This window comes from Rhinolophus sinicus, linkage group LG07, assembly GCF_036562045.2.
Source record: "Rhinolophus sinicus isolate RSC01 linkage group LG07, ASM3656204v1, whole genome shotgun sequence".
Taxonomy (NCBI): Eukaryota; Metazoa; Chordata; class Mammalia; order Chiroptera; family Rhinolophidae; genus Rhinolophus; species Rhinolophus sinicus.
Genome location: NC_133757.1, coordinates 70518927 through 70541627, shown reverse-complemented (window position 1 = coordinate 70541627; position 22701 = coordinate 70518927). Strand labels below are relative to the sequence as shown.

Genomic DNA, 22701 nt, shown 5'->3' with positions numbered 1-22701 from the left:
GGCCACCCCCTCCCCTCCTTGCAGTGGGAGCCCAGCAATCAGGCCACACGCTTTTGTCCTCTGTTCCATGAGCTTTTATTCCTGGGGTGGTGTCTGGCGATGAGATGGGAGAAAGGGACTCACAGACTCTCCGGTGGGGGCTGGGGGGCACAGTCAGGGCCAGAGTGATGGTCAGACATCCAGAGACAGTAAGGGGGTGGGCAGGTTGTTCTCCTAGTGTAGACGGTCAGTCAGTCGAGAGCCCTGGCACCCCTGTGCGGGGCCTGGTGGGCAGAGGGTCCATGTCCTGAGGCTCAGCGGCCCTGAACCTGCAGCCTTTGCATCTGTAGGATCTGGCTCAGAATCCGTTGCACGTCTTCATCCATCTGGCCCTGGGGTGGGAGGAGCACAGGGAGAGCCCTGGGTGCCCCTGCCACTGTACAGATGTGGAAACTGAGGCCCGGAGAGCAGCCAGTGGCATGGCCAAAGCCAGGGCTGACTCACCTGAATGGCATATAGGAGGTGGCTCCTATACAAGGCCACCACTGCACTGTGTTCCCTGGCAGCCTCCTGTGAATATGGGGGAGGGGTGCTCAGACAAGCAAGACCCCCCCCCCCAGGACATGCCAAACCACCGCCTTTGCACCCGAGCCCCTATTTTGATGGCATGCACCAGTGTGATGGTGCCGGTTGCTGAAATATTGAAATGTTTTCCTCCATTGCCTGGCACGTGTACCCCAGGCTCCTGCCACCACCCCACGCACCCCACCCTGAAGCCCTCTCCCAGGGTCCCTGCATGGGCAGCTCTTACCTCCAGCTGCCCCTGGAGAGCCTTCACCTGGCCACGGAGGGCCTCCACCTCAGGGCTGCCTGGGGCAGCCGGCTGGTCCTTCAGCGCCTCCTTAAGGCTGAAGACCTCCTTGGAGAGCTCTGTGATCTGGGGGGGGGGGGGAGTCAGTGGTCACCCTGAGCCCAGAACTGGGGGCAGCAGTGATGAGAGGTGGGACAGAGGCATGTAAGGGGAGGTCACATCCTAAAGGCTACCAAACTCCATCCATCAGGCTAAGAATGGTTTGCACATTTTTAAATTGTTGGGGGTGGGGTAAAAAGTCAAAAAAAGAAAGTATTTTATGACATGTGAAAATTAGAACAAATTCACATTTCCATATTCATACATAAAATTTTATTGGTGCACGGCCACACCCATTTGTGTTCATGTCACCTAAGTCTTATGCTTCGATGGCAGAGCTGAGCCAAAAACATTGCCTATTGGGCACTTTACAGCAAACATTTGCCAATCCTGTCACACCCCCTCTTGGAGTCTCCAGAAAGGAGAGGTTGAGAGACTAGGAAGGCAGAAAGCCTGGTGGGGCTGGGTCAGACAGCCCTGGGTTTGGGTTGTTCTCTACCCCTTTCTCAGAGGAGATCTTGGGAAGATGACTTAACCCCTCTGAGCCTCAATTTCCTCATCTGTAAAATAAGGAGAATCATGATTTTCACCAGTTACGGTGATGTGCTTCTAAACAGTGATTAAGTTTAAACTGTGCCTGGCAAACAGCAGACATGCAATAAATGCACCAGGGGCCATTCTGCTCTCAGGGGACACTGGGCAATATCTGGGGGTACTCCTGGCATTGAGTGGGTGGGGCTGGGGATGCTGCTCAACACGCCGCAGTACCCAGGACGGCCCCCCCACAGAAAGTGACTGGGTCCTGAGTGTCACTAGTGCTGAGGGGGAGGAACCCTGCTACAAATAAACCACAATCTACTACAATCCACTACAATTTTATCATTTTGCAAACGTGGAAACGGGCTCAGAGAGGTCAAGTGACTTGTCCAAGGTCACACAGCAAGTTGGGGCTGGGTGACTCTTTGTGCTAAAGCACCTGGGGCTCTGCAGGTCACACCCATTGTCCACTGACATGCTGTGTGACTTTGAGCCACTCAATTTGCCTCTCAGCCTCAGTTTGCTTATCTGGAAAATGAAGACAAAATGCTTCCTGAAAAAAAAAATGCTTTCTAGCTCTTAGGATTATAAGATTAAAAGTGATGGTGTATGAAAAACACCAAACTCAATCACCAGAGGCCTGTTATCATTATCCTTATTATTTAATAAAAGAACTTGGGAACTTGGGTGTGAACCCTGGTGAAGCCAATGCATGGATGTGTGACCTTGGGCAAATGGCTTCATTTCTCTGTGCTTCAGTTTCCTCAAATGGGGATCATAAAAGCACCAATCTTTTTGGAACTTGATGAGAGGATTAACTGCGTTAATCTGTGTTACATGCACAGCACAGAACCTACCATACAATAAGCACTCAGTAATTTTTATTGTGGTTATAATTAGTAGTTGGAATAGTAGCCTGTGGGTCGGAGCTGTCCCTTTCCTTCTCTGCACCTCAGTCTCCCATCTGGAAAACGGATTCCCAGAACGCTTTTAGCTGGGCCATTCTTAGGTTCCCTCCGATCTCTGTTGAGTGGAGGCCCCCGTTTGAGCACAGGAAAAGAGGACTCACCTTCCTGTCCTTCTCTTTGGCCCTGTCCAGGGCCTCCTGGGCGCGGCTCTGGGCCTGGCGTGCCCGCTCGGCCTCGGTACGTAGCCCCCGCAGCTGCTGCTCTGCTGTGGCCAGCTGGGCCTCGGCTGCGTGTCGTTCACTCTTCATGAACAGTGCTTCCCGCTGCACCTGTGGCCCAAGCCCATACATGACCCTGAGGACACTTGGACTCCAAATATGCCTGGACCCCAGAGTTCCTCTGACCCTTTATTTTGGCCTGAGGACATTCAAGCCCATTTTGACCTCAAAGAGTTTGACTCAGAGAAGTTCTGGATTCCCCTGGGCACTATGAACATTCTGACCCAGCCAAGCAACTCTGATCTGCTGGCTGTGTGGCCTCAGGTAAATGACTTAACCTCTCTGTGCCTCAGTCTCCTCTTATGTAAAATGAGGATAATCATAGCCCCAACTTCATAGGGTAGTTGAGAGGATAAAATGAGCATATACATGGATTACGCTTATAGCAATGCCTGGCATACAGTAAGTCCTATATTTGAGTTGGTGGTATCATCATCATCATTGCTAATGTCCTTTGCTCTGTCAGTGGTTGAAGACTTGTAGATGTCTTACAAAATGAAAGAAAAAGAGAAGAATTTGGATGAAAAACAAATAGATGTCCAAAAAATGATGACTGCATTTTCACAGAAATATCAAGATTGGAGCAATGTTAGAATTGTAAAAATTGGTCCTGGGAGGAAAACTGGCCTTTACAGAAATAACAGATCCAGGGGAAAATGGATAACAATTAGGTGTTCCAATTAGTATAGATTGGCTACACATTAACAATGAAAAGAAAACTAAACTAATTGATAAATCAAATCAGACTTGTAAAATTTAACCGAGAAGGAAGTGATCATGAGGCAGGTAAAATTTAGAAGATATCCAGGAAGACGGCCATACTTAGGTTGGGCTGTGAATTCTAGGAAGAAGATCAAGGGTTTAACTGGTTTAAAAGAGGGTGTTCTTCGGGAAAAAATTCTGGCTGTCATTTTAAAAATCATTTATACCATCACTTTCCTAAGTAACTAATGTAAATTGAACCACTTAATTTCCATGTGAGGATTAGGATATATTATATCCATTGTATGGGTGAGTAAAGAGAAACTCAGAGCGAAAAATGCTTTCCTGAGGAGTAACGAACGTAGTTTCTTATTCTTATATTTGTTGAAACAGTTACCAGTTTTTTGTTTTGTTTTGTTTTTTTTAATTTAAGGAAAAAGATGGAGTCAAAAGGTCCACCATCAGGGACAAAATAAATATTCCCTGGATTGAAAAAAAAAAACACCTCAGCATCAAAATCTACTGGGTTCAAAGTGAGATAAAAAATTATGAGAATGCATAATGTCATTCTACAAAACATCAAAATGATAAGATAAAAAGACAATTTCAAAAGAGCCAGCTGGGGAAAAAACAGTCATTTTGACCAGCAGAGAAAATGAACATTAGGTAAAAACATCAGGCCAAAAAAAACTGCTTGCAAATAACTGAGTGAATGTTGATACCTACCTCACACCATACACACAATTAGAGCCAAAGCATCAAAATGATTGTGAAACTAAAACAATAAAGAAAACATATGAGAATTTCTCCATGACTTTCGGATATACACAGGTTTTACAAACAGATCGCAAAAAGTGCTAACCACTACAAAAAATGATGTGGTCGAAATGGCCAAAAGGTTTTAAAGAAAACACAAGTTTAAACATCCAGGAGGTCAGAATGGCTGCAGGGTCATAGGTCCACCAGGAAACACTGGTAAGCTCAAGTGTCTGTAGGACTGAAACCTATGTGATGGAAATATCCCAAGGTTGCAGGGTCAAAACAGATGACCACGTGGCTGCTGGGGGCCCAGCCATGCTCACCTGGAAGACCTCAGCGCTGGTCTTCTCATGGCGGCGTCCTAGCTCCTCCAGCTGCCCCTCCAGCCGGGCCACATCGGCCTTCAATACACCCACTATACGCTCGTGCTCCAAGCGGGCCACGCTGCCCACACGCTCTCGCTCCAGCTCTGCCCGCAGTCGGGCCGCCTCCTTGCCTATGGCCACCACCTCCTGTTCCAGGCTGGCTGCCCGGCCTCGCAACTCAAGGGCTTCCTCCTGCAACCGGTGATGCTCGGAGGCCGGTACTGCCGAGTGGCGGAGCGCCTCGGAGGCCTCGCGCAGCTCTGCCAGGCCCTGTCGAGCTTCCTCGCACGCCGCGGCCAGCTCAGCGGCTCGGGCCTCAGCCTTGTCCCGTGCTTGGCACAGCTCAGCGGCTGCTGCCTGCTGCTGTTCACCGGTGGCCATGGCGGTGGCCAGCTGCTCCCGTAGCACCTCCAGCTCTCGAATCTGCTCCAACCGCACCTCCTCCCGCCGAGCCAGCTCTGCCCGCAGGCCCCGGGCCTCCTCCTCAGCCAGCAGCCGGCTGGCTCGGGCCTCATTCAGCCAGGCCGAGGTGGCCTCCAACTCCCGGAGGCGAGAGTCCCGGTCTCGCAGGTCCTCCCGGGCCTGCTCCAGGGCAGCCCGCAGCTGGACCGTGTCACCGCTGCCTCCCCCACCAGCCCTGCTGCCCTCCACCTCGAACTTGCCACGGGCTGCCTCCAGTTCCGTGGCTGCCTCCTGCTCCCGCTGCCGGAGCACCTCCTCCAAGCCACGAATCCTGGTCTCCAGCTCGGTCTGCAGTTTTTCCGAGGCCTCGGCAGCACCAGGATATAGGACAGGGCCATTGGGGATACTCGGGGAGGTGGCCTCCTCGTTTGTGGTCTCTGTGCCTGCGAGTTCTCCCTCCACAACACCCAGTCCATTGACCTTCAGTTCTGGTTCCTCTGCTTTCATATCTGTGGCCTCTGCTCCCAAGGCCTCTGTCTCCAGGCTTCCTTCTTCTTCTGGAGCATCTGTGGCCTCAGTTTCCAAGGCTCCAGCTCCTGCACCCTCAGTTTCTGTGGCCTCGGTGTCCATGGGTTTTGTTTCCGTGGCCTCGGCCCCCGGGAAAGCTACTTCCGAAGTCCTGTCTTCTGCAGTTTCAACGCCTGCAGCCTCCTCATCGTCTGTGGTCTCCACTCCATTCATCTTGATTTCCGGAGCCACGGTGCCATCAAGCTCCATTTCTGTTGGCCCATTTCTGGTGGTCATGTCTCTTGTGTCGTTGCACTCCCCAGGGGCTGCCTTCTCTTCTCCAGGGGTCCCCTCTACCTCCTGCTGCTCCAGGCCCTGCATGGCCTCAGCGTGCTGCCTGCGCAGCTGGTTCAACTCAGCCCGGAGAGAGTTGTAGAGGGCCAGAGGGATGACCTCGGCTGCACCATTTGCCTCCATCTCATCCTTCTCAAAGCTCTCTAGGATCTGGGGGTGGGGTGGGGTGGGGAGGGAGTAGTCACCGGGAGTTGAAGTGGCCATAGGGGCACAGGTTGGTCTTGCCACCTTCCCTGCCCACACTTAACCATGTGTTCACCCCAACTCGCTCGGGGAATTATCCCTAAAATCAGTCCGCAGTCCAGTCTCCCGGGCCTCAGTTTCCCCACCTGGACCTTCTCTATCAGCTCCTCGTTCTGTCTGGTAAGGGCGGCCACCTGTTCCTGCAGCGAGGTCAAGAGCTCCTGGACCGATGGGCTTAGCCGCTTGGAGAGCAGCTTGGAGAGCAGCACCTCGGCCCCTGGTAGGGGCGCAGAGTCAGACCCTGGGGTCCCACGCAGCTGGGAGTCTGGAGTGGTGGGTTGGGGCCCCCGGGGAGTGAATTACAAGTGAGGGCCAACCTTCCTCCCAGCTTCAGACTCTCTCCATGCCTGTGGGTTGACTCTGTCTCCTGGGACCCCAAGGACTGGGCGAGTGGGGCTGCGTGGGGAGAGGATGGGGTCGGGGCGTGGGTGGGAGGGGCAGGGCTCACCTGGGACGTCAGGCAGCTCACCCTCCTCATCCTGCAGGGTGGCCACGTCATAGCTGGTGTTTTCCCGCTCGTTCTGGGGGAGGGGGCAACATCCAGCTTGGGGTCCTGTCCCCCTCCATCCCCACGGCCCTTCCCCCCAGGAATCTACAGTAGACAGAGGTCTTCACTGTCTGTTTGACTCCCCACAAGCATTGGACTGGCTGTGTTTGGCCCACAAATATTGCGTGCCCAGGACTCTGCGGGGCTCTGAGGAAGATCAGTAAACAGCTCAGTCGCTGCCCGAGTGTGTCACATAACCCCAGTGACTGAGGTTCTGTGTGCAGCCTGGGTGCACAGGACTGCGAGACGGATGGTGGGGTGCATGTGTGTGGTTTGGGGTTTGTGGGTCTGCAGTGAGCACGTGTATACGTGAGTGTGTGCCTCTGTGCAGTGGCCCTCGCCTCTCCTGTGTGAGTTCCTGTGACTGCGTGTGATTCTGCACTTGTGCTTTCGTCCATTGTGTGTGCATGGTTGCATTCTGAGTGTTTGTGCTTGTGTAATTGTGTATTTGGAGAAATATATGTATACACGCATTTGTGGGTGTGTCATCTATGCGTATGATTGAATGATAAGTGTTTGCTTGTGTATATATTTGTGATGTTTGTGTGTGACTGCTTTCACTGGTGTGTCTACCTATTATATGTGTAAGACCACATGTATATGAGGGTGGTTGTCTGTCTCGTGTGTATGTGTGAGATCTGTTTTGAGAAGTCTCTATTATGTGTGTTATCTGTGTGTGATTGTACGTCTGGTGTGTTTGCATGTGTGAGACTGTATGTATATTAGTGTGGTTGTTGTGAAACTGCTTTGAGGCCCCGCCCGCTGGAGGCCCGGTCCCCCACTCTCCACCCAGCCCACCTCCAGCAGGGACAGTCGGCTCTGCAAACTTTCCACCTCCCGTCCCAGGCTCTCCTTCTCCTCCTGCTTCTCTGCCAGCAGCTGCTGTAGCTCTTGCACCTGGAGGAGGGCAGTGGACGCTCAGCCAGTCTCCAGGAAGAAATGCTAGGCAACTGGGGGGCGGCTCTCCCTCACCTTCCCCCTACCTGTCTCTCCAGGCTGTGAAGGGAGCTGGCCTCCGCCTCTGGCAGCTTATAAAAGAAGAGGGGACAGGGCTTGGACCTAGGCTGGGGGCCTCCCCAGCCCACCTCCTGTTTAGTAACCCTCCATCCCAACCACAGATGTCTGCTGTGCACCTACTACAGGGGGTGCTGACTTTGTGCCAGACTCCACGCACTCACTTAAATATTTGTTCATCCTGTAAGTACTTATCAAGCATCTACCATGAGCCAGGCAACCATCCACCATGCCTGCCCCTGTGGGCCTACAGTCAATGGGTGAACATGAATAAAATATGTGGTAACTCTGAAAGCTAAGTGCTTTGCATAAAAATAAAGGGAACTGGGAAGTGAGTGAGCAGTGTTACAATTTTAAATAAGGTAGGCAGGGAAAGTGTCTTTGAGCAAAGACCTGAAGGAGGTGACGGAGGGAGCTATAGGAACATCTGGGGGAAGTGTTCCAGGCAGAAGGAACAGCACATGCAAAGGCCCTGAGGCAGGACAGGGCCTGGGGTGTTGGAGGGACAGTGAGGAGGCCCGTGTGGCCGGAGCAGAGTGAGCGAGGGGGCGAGAGGGAGGAGGTGAGCATGGCGAGGTAGGAGTCTTCCCCCCAGAACTGCTCCCAGCCCAGGCCTGTGTCCCTGCTACCCCTCACCTCCAGCTTTTTCCGTTCCTGGTGCTGCTCTAGGCCCCGGATCTTCTGAAGCAGGCGGCCCCTCTCCTGTCGCAGCCGCACAATCTCCTCATAGGCCTCGTGATCATCCTGTCGCACCCACCCCACGACCCACCACTTTTACAGGAGGCTCAAGGGCTGTCCCGTCCCACATCTGAGCCAGTGCCTCTCCCTCCCCATCCCCGCCCCCATGGCCAGGGCATCTCTCACCGGCACAGGGACACTGGCTGGGGGCTGAGGTGCCTTTCGCTTCTTAGGAGCCCCTTGCTTTTCATGGCTGGATACAGAGTTCTGGGTGGGAGGGGGTGAAGGGGCACATGGAGGCCATGCCAGCCTCCCACCCAAATGAATCAACCCAGCCAGCCTCCTATCTGTCTCCAGCCTCAATTCCGCCCTCACTTCCTGCGTGATCCTGAGCAAGGCCCTGCTTCTCTCTGGTCCTCACTTACCCCAGCATAAAAGGTGATGAGACTACATCCCCTGAGAGTTCCAGATCTTATGCTTTACTCTCTGCCCCTCTCCATGCCTTGGGACTTTCCCCAACCGGACCAGATGTCTACAAGTTTCCTTTCCTTGTAGAGCTGAGAAGGTATGAAGCTGGGAGTGGGAGAGAGGCCAAACTTGCCTCCTTCCCTGACTACAACAGCCCTCACTAATCTCAGACCCCTCATCACCCCACCCGAACCCCATGATTTGGCCCTATCCCCCCAGTGTTTTCACCCAGTTCTGGGAGTTATGCAGTGGGTGATGCTGCTACTTGGTGGCAGTGTACCCTGAAGGTCACATTCCTCCCAAACAAGTTCTCCCAAGTCATAACCATGGGGCAGGGGTCACTCTCTTCCTTCTCTTCCCGCAGGGCTTGCGGCAAGGAGAAGGTAGTGTGTGCACTGGCAGAGGACTCATTCGCTGCTTAGATATGCATACCTGAGAAGACGCCTCTCCTGAGTCATCCTCTGGGAGGGCAGGGGAGAGAGGAAAGCAGGGTCAGGCTCTATGTTCTAGGGACTCCATTCCCTGCCCTAGGAAGGGCACTGGAGAGCCCAGGGAACTTACAGGGGGCTTCCTGATTCCCCAAGAACCAAAACTTTCAAGGTAGGAATCAACCACTTTGGCAAAATGCTGATAGGAGGGCCCTTGAAACTCTAAAAAGAAAGAGGACAGTGGCATCTCCAGGATGGGTTGAGTGGGCTGTCAATTCTAAGGAAAGTCAAAGATCTAAGAATAAGGATCACCGAACAAAGTAGAGCGGACTCCTAGACTATTCTAAAAGCTCTGGGTCTCCTTGAAAGTGTCCTGAGTCGGAGCAGGGTAGCCATGAAACGTCCCATAAGGCAGTAAACAGGGGTACCTTGAAACTATCCACAGTAGAGAGGGAAAGGGGGAACAAAAACTGCCTGGAAGGAGATGGAGGAGGGTGCCTGCTGACAGGTGGGGCTTGCATACCGCTGGGTGGTGAGGGGCGCTGAGCTGCCTCCTGCAGGAGTTGCAGGATGAGTTTGTCCCCCGCCAGGGAACCGTAGTGAGCTGCATCCTGGCCCAGCGCATCGGTGATCCCTGTCTGGGCCCCGCCCTGCAGCAGCACCTCCACAGTTTCGGGGCTGGCCCCCTCACAGGCCAGCATCAGGGCCGTCCTACCAGAAGAGGGGGCTACTGAGGGGGTGAGGACATCCTCAAACCCCCATGCCCTCCTCAACACCCAGCCTGGGTTGGGGAGGAGGCCAAGGAGATTCCCCCAACCAGAGAGGTTAAGAGGCTTGCACGAGGTCACACAGAACACGATGGACTGGCTGGGAGGAGAAATGCTCACCTGCCCTGCAGGTCCTGGTCATTCACGGCAGCCCCCTGCTGCAGGAGGAGGCGGCACAGGTCTGTGTGACACATCTGAGCCGCTATGATGAGGGGTGTTGTGCCCAACTGGTGGGGATTGGGAAAGGGATGAAATGAGACGTGAGACCCTGTGAGGTGGGGAAGCCTACATGACTGCCCTTGGGCTTCGCCTCAAACTTTTCTACACTTTTCAAACTGTGCCTGGGATGTTGGCACTTGGTGGCAGCAAACATCAAGTACATTATCTTTCCCCAAAAATGCCAGAAGCTCACCCGATCTCGGGGATTCAGAGTTGCCTTGAAGGAGCAGAGCATTTCCGAGCAGGAGACGCAGCCACCAGCCGCTGGGAAAAGAGAAAAGGGTAGGTGGTAGACATTTTCTGGGGGCCTTATGCCTGGGTGTGATTCTTACCTTTTATTTCATGAGAAATCCCCACCTCCCCTGGAAGATAAATAACAAAAGTATGAATCCCATTTTACAGATGAGGAAATTAAGGCCCAACCAGGTCCATGGTCACCCAATGGGGTCGGGGGCAGAGAGAGTCCTGAGCACTTTCCACATTCCACTTGGTTCCCTCTTAAGGTGGAACTTTGGGCTGATGTTCACGTATCTCCCTTGTTGATTTGCCCAGCATTTATTGTGCACCCACTGAGTACCACACCCTCACACAGAAAGTGCTAACATTTACCAGCGGGATCAGAACTCAGCCGGGGTGTGGCAGGCGTCTCAGGACTCTCTGAGCTCTGAGTTTTGGAGGGGAAGGGGGAGGGAGAGGTTACTGCATGAGCAAAGAGCTTGGTAAGGTCAAGGACGGGGAGGTGGTATAGACGTCCGCAGCCTCCAAAAGGGCAGGGAGGGCTTCGTGCTGAGAGGTGTTGCTGGAAAAGTCAACACACTCTATTTGACAGCTGCTGGGTGCCCGAGGGAGTATGAGATTTTGTTTACTGCTGTAATCCCAACGCTTAGAACAGAGCCTGGCGCATGGCAGGTTCTCAAGAAATAGGTACTGAATGGAAAACACCAATGAGCTTCCACAGCGTGACCAACGGCATTACTACCACTAGGTGGCAGTGTACTCCAACTGCAGGGAATTTGAAAACAATAAAACTCTAAAGCAGACACCAATTTAGTCTGTGTTCCCAGGAGGACACATGTCTCTGGAATCATCAGTGAAAGCCATTCCAGAATCTCATAGGCATGGTGGACAATGTGCTGGGTTCTGGCTCAAGTGAGTGGGGGAGGAATTTGGATTTGATGAGCATACGTCGCGGCTGCCTGGACCTTTGGCCCTCCTGAGATTCCCCAGGAGTTCCTCCAAGGAGATTACACTCTGGTCAACCCCTATCGTCCTCCCCCAGGCCTGGCATACAGTAGGCTGTGCTTTGGGGTTAAATGGCCTCGGTCCTCCCTACTTTCTCGTGGGTGAACCTCAATGACCTTGTCTATCCAATGGGATCGTCTGTGGCTCAAAGGGTCGCCGAGGCCCAAAGCCTGGCACACGGTAGGTGCTCAGTGAGGAATAAGGCGAAGGAAGGCGGAAGGTTCTCAGCAGGTCCCCAGGGCCCCGGGTAGACTGACCCCCAAGTCTAACACCCTCTGGGCCATGGTGGGCAGGGCGAGGCTGGCTGCACCCACCTGCGTGATGCAGGGCCGTCCACCCACTGCTGTCCACAGTATCCACCACGCAGGACGCCTGGGGACAGGACGACAGGTCACTTGAAGCACAGCCATCTCTCTTCACTGCTGGTTTCTCTAGGAACTGCCCCTCCTTGGCTCTGCTATATTTCAGGCACCTTGCCTCACCCCTTCCTCCCTTCCCACCTACCTGTCTGCGGAGCTCACTCTAGGGCCAAGTAACTTTGTTTTTATGAAAGTTGGTGAGGAAAAGGGAATAGCTAGGGGCTCAGAAGCAGCTGGGGGTTTGGGGAGGAGATGGGAGCCCCGGGAGTGCCTGTGGTTAGAGAGTTCCTAGGGTTTGGGAGAAGCTGGGGCTCAGGAAATACCTGGTATTGGGAGTATGTCTTGTGTGCGGGAAGTATCTGCACACTCGGGGAACACCTGGTTGTCCAAGGAATAGCTGCTGCTCAGGAGTAAAAGGGGCCAAGGAATACCTAGGATCCAGGGAGTATCCGGGGGGTTCAGGGAATTGCTAGATTTCAGGAGTAGTTAGGGCAGGGGAGTATCTGAGACAGTAACGAAAATGACCTGCAGCAGTTGCTTTAAGCACTGTGGTTGCCCGTACTTGGCCGCCAGATGGAGGGCACTGTAACCTGAAAGGGAGAGACAGTTTACTAGGGCCCCACTGCTCAAGGGTCTCCGGCTGCTCCCCAACCTGTGTCAACTATTTGTGATGACTCTGTTTTCCTGTGTCTAGAAAGTCCCCCAACCCAGGGACTTCTCAAAACCAGGCCACTCTGTGTGGTTAGAGACTCTCCAACCCCCGCTAGTCTGTGTCCCCGACAACCTAATCTCAGCTACATTCCACACCCACCCACTCTTCGAGCCCTACGCCCCAGCAACTCCCCATATCCCTAGCTACTCTGTGTTCAGCTACACTGAAGCACCAGCTGTGCCCCTCAGAATCCACAGTTGTTCTATGTGTCCCAGCTAATCCACGTAACCTTGCTATTCCATGTGCCAGCTGTCCCTGTCTCTATACTCTAGGAATCCCCAGCTACTCCATCCATCCTGGCCACTATGCCTGTTGCCTAAGCTTCAGACATGGCTATGCCCCATCCCTACTTACTCCCTGAGCCCCAACTACGTACTTCCTTTGGCCATGCATTCTATCTCAGCTATTCCCTCAGGTATCTAGTGAAGTCATGGACCCACATTCACCTTTTGTCCCAGCTACTCCCAGAGCTCCCGCTCCCTCTGAACTCCACATACTTCAGCTACTTCCCCCAAACTCTACTTATTCTCATGCCCCCAGTTACTTCCCAAACTCACATACTCTTCCATTCCAACTATTTCCTCTGACTCAAAAACTACCTGAGTCCCAGCTATTCCTCATCCACAAGTTGACTCACCTTGCTTGGCGAGCCACAGTCCCTGGGGGCACTAAAGGGAACCCTCTTTTTCAGCAGGAACTGGGGTCATGAAGCAGGGCCTGGCTGGACCCTCAGGCTAGGCACCTGGTCTGAGTTCCTCCTCCCTACCCTGGGGCCCAGTGGGCAGTACCTGCCCCGTCTGTGCTCATGACGTTGGCGCCGTGTGCCAGCATCACCTCCAGACAGCTGGCTGCACCCCTCATGGCCGCCAGGTGGAATCTAGAGGTCAAAGGTGAGGAGTCAGCCCAGAGTAGCCGCCCCTCAGCCATTACCCCCCAGGCGGTGGGCACTCACGCGGACTTGCCCTCGGAGTCCAGCTTTGTGGGCACCAGCCCCTTGCGAATGATGAGGGAGGCCACCCGTGTGGCGTCATTGTTCTCCACAGCCTGCAGCAGCCGCTCGTCACTTTTGCCCCAGTCCTGGCTCTGCGGGGGCACACCCAGAAGACCATGGGGCTGGGCAGCCGCTGACCTCTCCCCACTACCCATGGCAGGGGCTCCGGGCTCTCACCCCCGCCCCTGGGCACTTGCCTGGCGCCTGCCTCTGGCTGCAGGCTTCGGGATGGGGCAGGGGCCGCAGGGCGGGCAGGAGCCGAGGTCAGTGGGGCTGAGCCGCAACTGTAGGGGGAGGGGGCCTAAGAGAGTGTCCCCCAAGCCTGTGTCCCTCAACATCTGCCCCGAGGCCCATAGCCTCAAACACCCCATGCCAGCGTCCTCCCATTAAACCATCCCAGATCAGCCCTCAGCATCTTTCCAAAACTTGTTCCCCACACCTAGACCCCCAGCCCATCTCTTAGTGAACAGTCACCTTTCCATCACCCCATCAAACTGATCCACACGTCTTTCCAAACTATCCTCAGTAGTCTTCCAATAGGAACCCCTGCAAATGTCCCTTTAAATGTCCCTCAGAACCATTCTCTGCCATCTATCCTTCTACCACAGCCTCTGAAATGCCACAACTGTCCCCCAAATGTCCTCAAAGATGTTCCCCCCAAAACTGTAGCCTGAAATGCACTCCAAAATGTCTCCCCCAACTTCTTGATGTGTTCTCCAAAATCATCCCCCTAAGTGACCCCAACGTCTGTCCCAAAAATGTCCTCCCCAAAAATTTCTCAAATGTCCTCTGAAATTGTTCTCCAAATGTCAGTACATTTTACCAAAAACAGTCCCCCAAAGTAGTATCAAAATTGCCCCCCAAATGACTCTACCCAAAACTGTTCCCCTAAACTATCCTCCAAATGCCCTCTCAATCCTACTAAGTGTCCCCATCTATCCTCAAAGTCCCCCCATCTGTCTCCCCAAACGCCCCATCCATACACCCCCATCTGCCCCCTCCCCACTCATCCTTCAGGGTTTGGGGGAGGGGGTGTCTAGGCCCAGCGTGGTCAGGGGTTGGGAAGGGGCGGGCGGGGAGAGGAAAGTTAGAACCTGAGTCCCACCCATTCCCGCGCCCCTTCCCCTGGCCCTACCGTGAAGGAGGTGGCAGCGCACAGACACAGCTGCTTCATGGCGTCCAGGGCACTGTCAGCCGGGCTCTGGGAGGCGATCAGACCAGAGGAGCCGGAAGGGTCTGAGGGGCCGGCGCGGTGTGCCAAACCCGGCACTGCCCCCTCCACCACGTGCCCCCCTCCCGGTGGCCCCTCCCCCATCCTGGGGGGAGAGCCAGGGAGGGGTCTGGGCTCTGGGGGAGGGGCACCGTCCTGGTTGCTATGAGGAGGATGTGGCAAGAGGAGGGCCTGACTCACTCACCCCGGCAGGCTGCCCACTGGATCTCTAAGGACCCGCCTACCTGCATGGTCTCCACCTCCTCCCAGCTGGCCTAGCTGGCAGGTGGGGGTGGGGGGATCACAGGTGACTCCTGACCTGCGCCCTGGACAGACAGCCTCCCACTGCTGCTCTGCCATCCCTCTCACTCACCCATTCATTCATAAACTCCCTCATTTGTTCATTCACTCATTCATCCCTCATTCATTCATTCACTCAACAGCCAGTGGGGCTCTGTAGTCTGACAAACCTGAATTTGAATCCAGGCACCTGCCCTCTGTATCCCCTGCATGTGCCACCTCTGTGACTCAGCCAAGACACTTACCTGCTCTGGACTTCACTTTCGCCATCCAGGAAATAAACAGTATCTCCCACAGAGGGTTACTGAAGGAGCACAGGAGATACTACACAGGAAGAACTCAGCACAGTGGCTGGCACAAGTGAGCCATAAATGTGAATTCATTCATCAAAGAAAGATGTGGTTGGGCCCATGTGCATATCTAATGCTGACTCCTGGGGATGCAGGACATAATAGGTGCTTAGTTAAATCACTGAAAGACGGAGAGGACACAGCCTTTGGCTCTAACTCCAAGGGGTTGGCTTGTCCAGAGGGGAGACTGAAATGGATCTCTGGGCTCAGGCCTCGGATTTCCAACTGCTCTGGGCCTGTCCTGGATGCTGTACAACCTCAGACAAAAGCCCGCCGCAGTGTGCCATGGACACTGCCATCCCCGCAGGGGCTAAAGCCAAGTTCTGGCATCATCGGACCCCTCTTTCTCACCCCAAACCCAATCCACCAGCCAACCCTACCGACTGTAAACTATGTCCAGGTTCACCCCTTTTCGCCCATGGTCCAGCCCCATCACCGAGGGCTCCATCTGGGGGACACCTCTTCTCTGGTCTCCTGGCTTCTGTCCTCATCCCCTTTGTCGCTTGTCCACCAGCTTCCTAAAGCCTGCATCAGATCCTCTCTCTCTCCTGCTCAAAAGCCTCCAGCGACCTCATTCAGCATAAAATGCAGGAAGTTCTATAGCTGAGGATCTGCAAACTGTGGTCCCGGGCCAAACCCCTGCCTGGTTTTGTCCGGCCCAAGAGCTCAGGATGATTTTTACACTTAGAAGTGGTTGGGGGTAAAAAATCAAAGAATACTATTTCGTGACACAAGAAAATCATGTGAGGGCTGGCCCGGTGGCTCAGGTGGTTGGAGCTCTGGGCTCCTAACTCCGAAGGCTGCTGGTTCGATTCCCACATGGGCCAGTGGGCTCTAGCCACAAGGTTGCCGGTTCAACTCCTCGACTCCCGCAAGGGATAGTGGGCTCCGCCCCCTGCAACTAAGATTGAACACGGCACCTTGAGCTGAGCTGCCCCTGAGCTCCCAGATGGCTCAGTTGGTTGGAGCGTGTCCTCTCAACCACAAGGTTGTTGGTTCGACTCCCGCAAGGGATGGTGGGCTGTGCCCCCTGCAACTAGCAATGGCAACTGGACCTGGAGCTGAGCTGCGCCCTCCATAACTAAGACTGAAAGGACAACAACTTGACTTGGAAATAAAGTCCTGGAAGTACACACTGTTCCCAAATAAAGTCCTGTTCCCCTTCCCCAATAAAATCTTTAAAAAAAAAAAAAGAAGAAAAATTTCAAGACGACAAGAACAGAGCATTAAACCAAACAAGCACCTACAACAGGGCCTGGCATACAGTAGGTGCTCAATAAATGTCTGTTGAATGAATGAAAGAAATGGTTCACTCTGGAAAATAAATATGAGAGGGGGGCAGGGAGAGAAGGAGAGAGGGAGGGAAAGAGAGAGAAAGAGCTTTGCCAGGAAGTGTTGAGGCACTGGGAGTCTACGAATTTCTAAAAAACCCAACCTTCTTTCTTGTGGTGTTTTTCTAAAACCTGAAATAAGGGCAGGAGGTCGGTGAGAGTCTAGGCTCACGGCTCCAGTTAACTCCCATTTGATGGATGGAAACACTGAGGGTCAAAGAGGGCCCTGAAAGGCCCAGAGCAAGCATCAGATCTGTTAGGGCCGTGAAGACAAGACAAGGCCAGTATTAGAGAAGCAGAATGGAGAGGGCAGGGCACAGCAGGCAGCAGGGAGCGACTGCAGCAAAAGTGTGGGGGCTGGACCATGTGTGCTAAGAAGAGGGGAATAAAAGCTCTGCAGAGACATGAGGTGAGACCTCTGTAGTCACGGGTGTTTGCTTTCTTCCCTCGGGGAGCTGAACAAAAGCTGAACCTGACTCCGGCAGCCTGCTAGAAACTGGAGACGGGCAGGTAGAGGGAGGGACAATGGCAGATGCCCAGTGTGTGTTGGAGGGGATAGAGGACAAGCTCTCCCCCACTTCCTCCTCCAGGCCTTCCAGCTGCTACTAGGCTCCAGTCCTGCTGGACCAGCCCAATCTCCTTCTCACTCAGAGGAAACACTGTCCCCCACCCCCACCCCCACCCCCACCCCGGCATTCCCAGAGACCCTACACCCAGTTTGACATTTTAACACTGGTCAGTCTCCCCTCCTTCCCCCCTTGACTTTGTGCCTTGTAGCTATCAAAACACCCACGCTCCGAATTAGGTGCCTTTTTTTTTTTTCAGTTGCACAAAACCTTTTGAAAGATTTGACTTCAATACAATTCTTTTCCTGAAATTCAACAATAACTTGGTTTGGTTTACCACTGGGTACAATTTTTCAGAAATTATTGGGACTAATGGGAAAAATCTAAGTTAGGAATTGATTCCAAACTGGAGGAAAAATTCTGTGGTCATTCCACAGTGAATGACGCTGAACATATGTCACATTTTGTAGGAGGTTAATGAGTCATTTATTCTTTTCTCTCTCTCCATTTCTCCTCTTTCTCCCCTTCTCTCTCTCTCTCTCCCTTTTTTCTCTTCACTCAATGCACTTCTCACCCACTGCTCCAAAAGCCCAAATCATGTTCATAGTAACAGGGGAAGTCTGGTGTCTAACATCCAAGCTGTGTGACCTTGGGCAAATTCCTTAACCTCACTGGTCCTCCATTCCTCATCTATAAAGTAGGGGTTAATAAAAGCTATTACCTCACAGATTGTTAAGAAAATTAATCATACTAGCATCTGCAAAACACATGGTAAGCTATTTATGGTATCTGAATACAAATAAATAAAAACAAAAATAAAATGAAATACTTAAAAATTAATTCAATGACATTCAATTTTAAAATTTAAAAACTCAAATTAAAAATGAAAAGGAATGTTAAAATCAATAATAAAAAGAAATAGAATAGTAAGCTGGGAAAACTGAGAGAGGCCACAGAACAGGTGGCATCAGACCCAACGTCACCCAGCTTGTTGGGGACAAGATTTGCACCCAGAGCCACCTGAGTTTAAAACCAGGCTGTGGACCTACCCCTTCTTTCTGGCTTTCAAGGACTCCTTGGGCTGGGATCTCTCTGCCCTCAACTCCCTTTCACGTTCTTTGCTCCAGCCAGAAAAAGCCGCTCGTTATCCTATAGTGCCCCTGAATCAACCAGGCCCGGTCCAGACTCCGAACCTTTGACCACACTGGTCTCCTTGCTCCTTCTGCGTGTCTTCACTTGTCTAAATCTTCCTGGTCCTTCCAGGCTCCTCTCCAGCGCTGTATCCTCCAGGTAACCTCTGTGATTGCTCTGGGCTATGCCTGCTGAATGGGAGGCCCTATCACGCAGTGGAGAGACTAAGAGCTCTGAAGTCAGGCATGCATAGGTTTGCATCTCACTGTTGCCACTTTGCTTTGTGACCGGGAATGGTATGTGAACCTCTCTGGACCTCGGTTTCTTTGTGCCGTGAATGTGAAGTTAAGCCTGACCAAGCCCAGTACAGAAGGCCACCCTGACTCTAGATGCAAATCCTCACTTAGGTCTCTTAATCTGTGCCCTGAACCAGCCCCTACACAGGCAGGGACTGGAGGTGGGCAGGAAGGAGTAGGGGTGCCTGAGGAAGAAGCATTTCCCTCCAGAGGTGCACACTCCAAGATATAGCTGCAAGGGAAGTCAGCTCGATCCCACCTCAGGGCCTTCGCACTGGCTGTTCCCTACCCCTGGAATTCAACTCCTTCAAATAAGCACACGAAGCCCTCTCTTTCCCTTACGATCTTTGCTATAAGATCAGTTTCCTGGTGAGGACTCTGCTGAGAAGCCGCTTTGAAATTGCAATGCTCTCCCCTGCCCTGGACACTCCAATTTCCTTTCTTTGCTTTCTTTGTCTCCGTGACACGAAATATGACTTTCTCTTATCCATCTTGTTTAGCGTCCATCTCCCCCACCAGGCTTTCAGCTCTAGAGGGCAGAGATTTCTGTCTGCCCTATTCATTGATGTCTATTCTATACCTAGAACAGTGCCTGATACAAATGTGTGCTGAATAAATAGAAAAAAGCAAGAGATCAGAGTCCCCCAAAAAGTGAGTCCTCAGAAATGCAAGTGGTCACTGTAGCTGGGGAGAGCAGAGATCTTCTGAAAGAAGTGTTATTGGAGCCAACTTGGTAGGGATGGGGAGGGTATGACAGGCAGCAATATGGGGACAGGGCATTCCAGGTAGAGGGAGCAGCCTGGGAAAAGGTATGCTGGCCGGAAAGCTTGAACAGGAAGCAGTGGGGACATTGGGGCAGCAGGGGGCAGTAGAGAGAAAGGGAAGGAGAGGTGGCCAGAGGCTAAAGGGGTAAACTTGAACCTGTGAGTGGTGAGAAACTATGGAAGAGTGTTGAGCAGGGAGGGTCATGTGGAAGCTGCTAAAAGAATCTGATGGGTGGGGGACAACAGCCCACAGGGCCTGTGGGTCTTCATTCAGGCCCTGGAGGACAGGAACCTGAGGTTGCGGGACATCAGGCATCTCAGTGGCCTCAGACTCACCTCTGTCTTCTTAAATCGTGCCCGGAGAGTCTTCATGGCCAGTGTCTGGTGTTTCTCTGCAACCCAGGCCACCTGGGAAAGGGCAGGGGGTGAGGGACATCAGCGCTGGTGAGCGGGAGGGTCGGCTGCCTCCCCCTCCTCAAAAGGACTCTACCCCCTTGCTGGGCCATCCTGGCACCTACAGCAGGACAGAGACCTACCTGCTGCATCTCCTAACTGCTGTGTGCCCTTCAGCAGGTCACTTGCCACCTCTAAGTTTCACATCCCTTATCCTTAAAATGAGGAAGGCAATCCCCTCTTGACCATCTCGTGGTCAGTTTTCCATAAGGTCCCTACCACAGGCCCAGCAAACAGTAGGTCCTCAATAATTTACCTCACTAGTATTCCCTGTGGCCCAAGCAGATCAAGCATTTTCTGGTCTCCAAGCTTTCATCTGTGCAGTTATTTCTACCTAGAAATTTCTACCTGCCTTTCTTTTTTCCTTCTCTGGTGAACTCCTATTCATCCTACACAGCCTAGTTCCAAAACCCTGTGTTCTGATCAGCTTTGTCTCTCACCAGCAGGCAGAGCTCTAACCCCCCAAATTGGGTTCCCCCAGCCCTGGCTGGGTCCCTTTTTCTGCCCCAGTCACAGCTCCACAAGCTCAAAGTACCTGGGCTGGTTCAGTCTTTCTGAATACTTAGGGGGTCCTTGGGGCCAAGCCCAGAGCTGAGGCTCTTAGCACAGAGGTATGTTCCTTGGATCGTCAGAGAGAACATCCTTGCAGCTACGTCCCTTACACCAGCCTGACTTCTGTGGGAGTGAGAGACAAGTCACCCAAGGCAGGTGGAGGTCTGGGGCGATGGATGTATGCATGTACATGCACACACACAAGCATGAGGTGTGTGTGTGCGTGCACGTCTATGACCTTGGCCTGTTCTGTGTTCCCTGCACATGTGGGTATGGAGATCAGGCAGGGATGTCTTGAAGGGATGTCTTGTTAGGTGTGTGGGTAGGGATTCCTTCCTATGTCTGAACAGGATTTCACCTGTCCACCTGCCCGTGACTTCTCCAAGCCATCCTTCCTTCTTTCTACCTACCTATCTACTCATTTGTACATCCACCTTCCTATCCAAGCACTTATACCCTACCCACCAACTCACCTGCCCAACTCATTTTTCTCATGGTCCTTCATGCACCCTTCAACTATGCTTCATTCACCACCCACCATCCACCCACCACCCACCTATCCATCCATCCATCCATCCATCCATCCATCCATCCATCCCCCTAACCACCCATCCATCCACCTATCTACCTGCCCATCAATCCATCCACCTACACATCCACCTATATGCTCACCCACATATCTAACACCCACCCACTCATCTATTCACTCATCCATCCTCATCCACCCTCCACTGACTTATCGACTTACCATGCATTCACCTTCCCATCCATCCATTCACTCTATCTACCCACTCATCCATCTACTCCCCATCCATTCATTCACCCTTTAATTCACTCCATTCACTCAATGTACTGCTTTGCTCACCACCCTTCCCACCTGTCTTTGCCCCTGTCTAAAGGACTCAATCACACCCAGAGCAGAGTGTAATAAGACACCCAAGAGAGGAGTCCACAGGTTGCCTGGGCAGGAGGGAATCTGTGAGCTTGGGGGAGGGGGAAGTGCCCTCATCCAGGGAGCTGCTTCCTGGAAGAGGTGATGATATATAAGCAGGGCCTGAAGGCCAGGCAGGATAGTGAGCAGCAGCAGGAAAAGAGGGTCCATACCCTAGGCAAGGCCAAGGCTGGGAAGTGGGAAGTGCGTGCATGAACCACTATGTGTGTGTGTCAGGGCGCCTAAGAGGCTCCTCAGCGTGGCTGGGACACACACGGGCTTCTCCTTTCTCCCACATACCAGGGCTCAGGGACAAGGAGCCCAAGACCCTAAGGGGAGCCCCCAGCCCAGGCCTCCCTCCCTTCCTTCCTCTCCTACCTCCTGCAGCTCCAGTGACTCCAGCACCAGGCCACCGTGTTCACTGCTGGCTCCGGTTACCTGCTCCCAGCTGGGCCACCAGCTCGTACCAGCAGCTCTGTGCGCTCAGCTCCGACACCCGATCACTTCTGAGCGGGCAGCTGCCCCAGGGGGCCGGGGATGAGCCGAGGGAGGAGACAGGTTGGCAGCGGGGCTGCCTGTTGGCCAGCCGGCTCTGGCGGGAAGACACAGGTTCTTCCCTATCCTCACTGGACTGATTTCAGTTTCTGGAATGAGCCACCGTCTTTCTCTCCTCTCAGCCTTTGCACTTGCTGTTCCCTCTTCCAGGAACACTCTTTCTGGACCCCATGTCACCCCCAACTTGCTCATTCTCCGCATCTCACTCCTACTCACTCTTCAGATCTTTGCTACATCCTCTCCTCCAGAAAGCCTTTCCGAATTGCCCCAGGCTGGGTCAGGTGCCTCCTCTGAGCTCCCTCATTTCCCTGGCGCCCTCACTGCACCCCAATGACACTAAGTCACGACAGCCCAGTCACTGTGTTGTGTCCATAATTAGCCACAAGGTGCCACCTTTGTTTTCCAGTGCCTCCTCAGCACACAGTAGGTATTCAACACGTGTTTCCTAAATGAGTCCTAAAGGCCACCAGCCCCAATGACCTTGAGCAGTTTCTCTAGTCTCTTGGTGGTCTGGACCTGTCCTACTGAGTGGAGATTACCATCCACCTGAATAATATTCAAATAACTTAGAGTGGTGTCCAAGACCTTCCCTAATGAGGCCCCAAGTTGCTCCGTGCCACAGGTATCCTGAACTTTATAACTTATCTTGTAACTATAAATTTCTGAAAGGTGCAACGGAAAGAACCTAGGACTGGAAGTGCCAGTCCTGGGTCCCTTCTCTCTGATTCTATCCTCATGGAGGAGTGGAAGTGGAGCATCACTTTACTAATTTGTAAAAAGGGAAAATGGATTGTGTTCCTCCTTTCAGAGGCGACTGAAGAACTCTCACGTACACAGCTGCCCCAGCTTCTCGGCCGGGTCACAGCCCCTTCCCCGTCTCACGCGAACTTTCA

General features: G+C 53.0%; 1 protein-coding gene across 12 annotated transcripts; it reads right to left on the bottom strand.

The window, feature by feature from the left end:
* Window positions 1-51: 51 nt before the first annotated feature.
* Window positions 52-22688, bottom strand: ANKRD24 (ankyrin repeat domain 24). 12 transcript variants are annotated; one of them, XM_074337608.1, is made up of 22 exons: window positions 21632-22684; window positions 19654-19725; window positions 13567-13653; window positions 13331-13461; window positions 13167-13255; window positions 12192-12256; window positions 11622-11679; window positions 10259-10329; window positions 9967-10073; window positions 9603-9790; window positions 9084-9112; window positions 8370-8450; window positions 8142-8249; window positions 7475-7519; window positions 7290-7388; window positions 6393-6465; window positions 6031-6161; window positions 4397-5851; window positions 2496-2663; window positions 791-916; window positions 484-549; window positions 52-371 (listed from the first exon to the last, which is right to left on the bottom strand). In XM_074337608.1, the coding sequence occupies exons 2-22, from the start codon at window positions 19687-19689 to the stop codon at window positions 294-296; spliced, it is 3291 nt and encodes a 1096-aa protein (XP_074193709.1). In that variant the 5' UTR covers window positions 19690-19725; window positions 21632-22684; the 3' UTR covers window positions 52-293. The 12 variants fall into 12 exon arrangements, with proteins under 12 accessions (XP_074193709.1, XP_074193705.1, XP_074193701.1 ...); XM_074337604.1 differs by having other exon boundaries at window positions 52-549; window positions 6031-6209; window positions 21632-22688; XM_074337600.1 differs by lacking the exons at window positions 19654-19725; window positions 21632-22684 and adding an exon at window positions 14505-17195 and having other exon boundaries at window positions 6031-6209.
* Between the last annotated feature and the right edge of the window lie 13 nt (window positions 22689-22701).

Coding starts and splice junctions, on each gene's coding strand:
- ANKRD24 (XM_074337598.1), bottom strand. CDS start 14,684: ATGGGGGAGGGGCCACCGGGAGGGGGGCACGTGGTGGAGGGGGCAGTG. Junction 13,462..13,566: donor CAGCCAGAGGCAGGCGCCAG/GCAAGTGCCCAG, acceptor GTGCCCCCGCAG/AGCCAGGACTGGGGCAAAAG. Junction 6,210..6,392: donor TGAGCTGCCTGACGTCCCAG/GTGAGCCCTGCC, acceptor CCACCACTCCAG/ACTCCCAGCTGCGTGGGACC.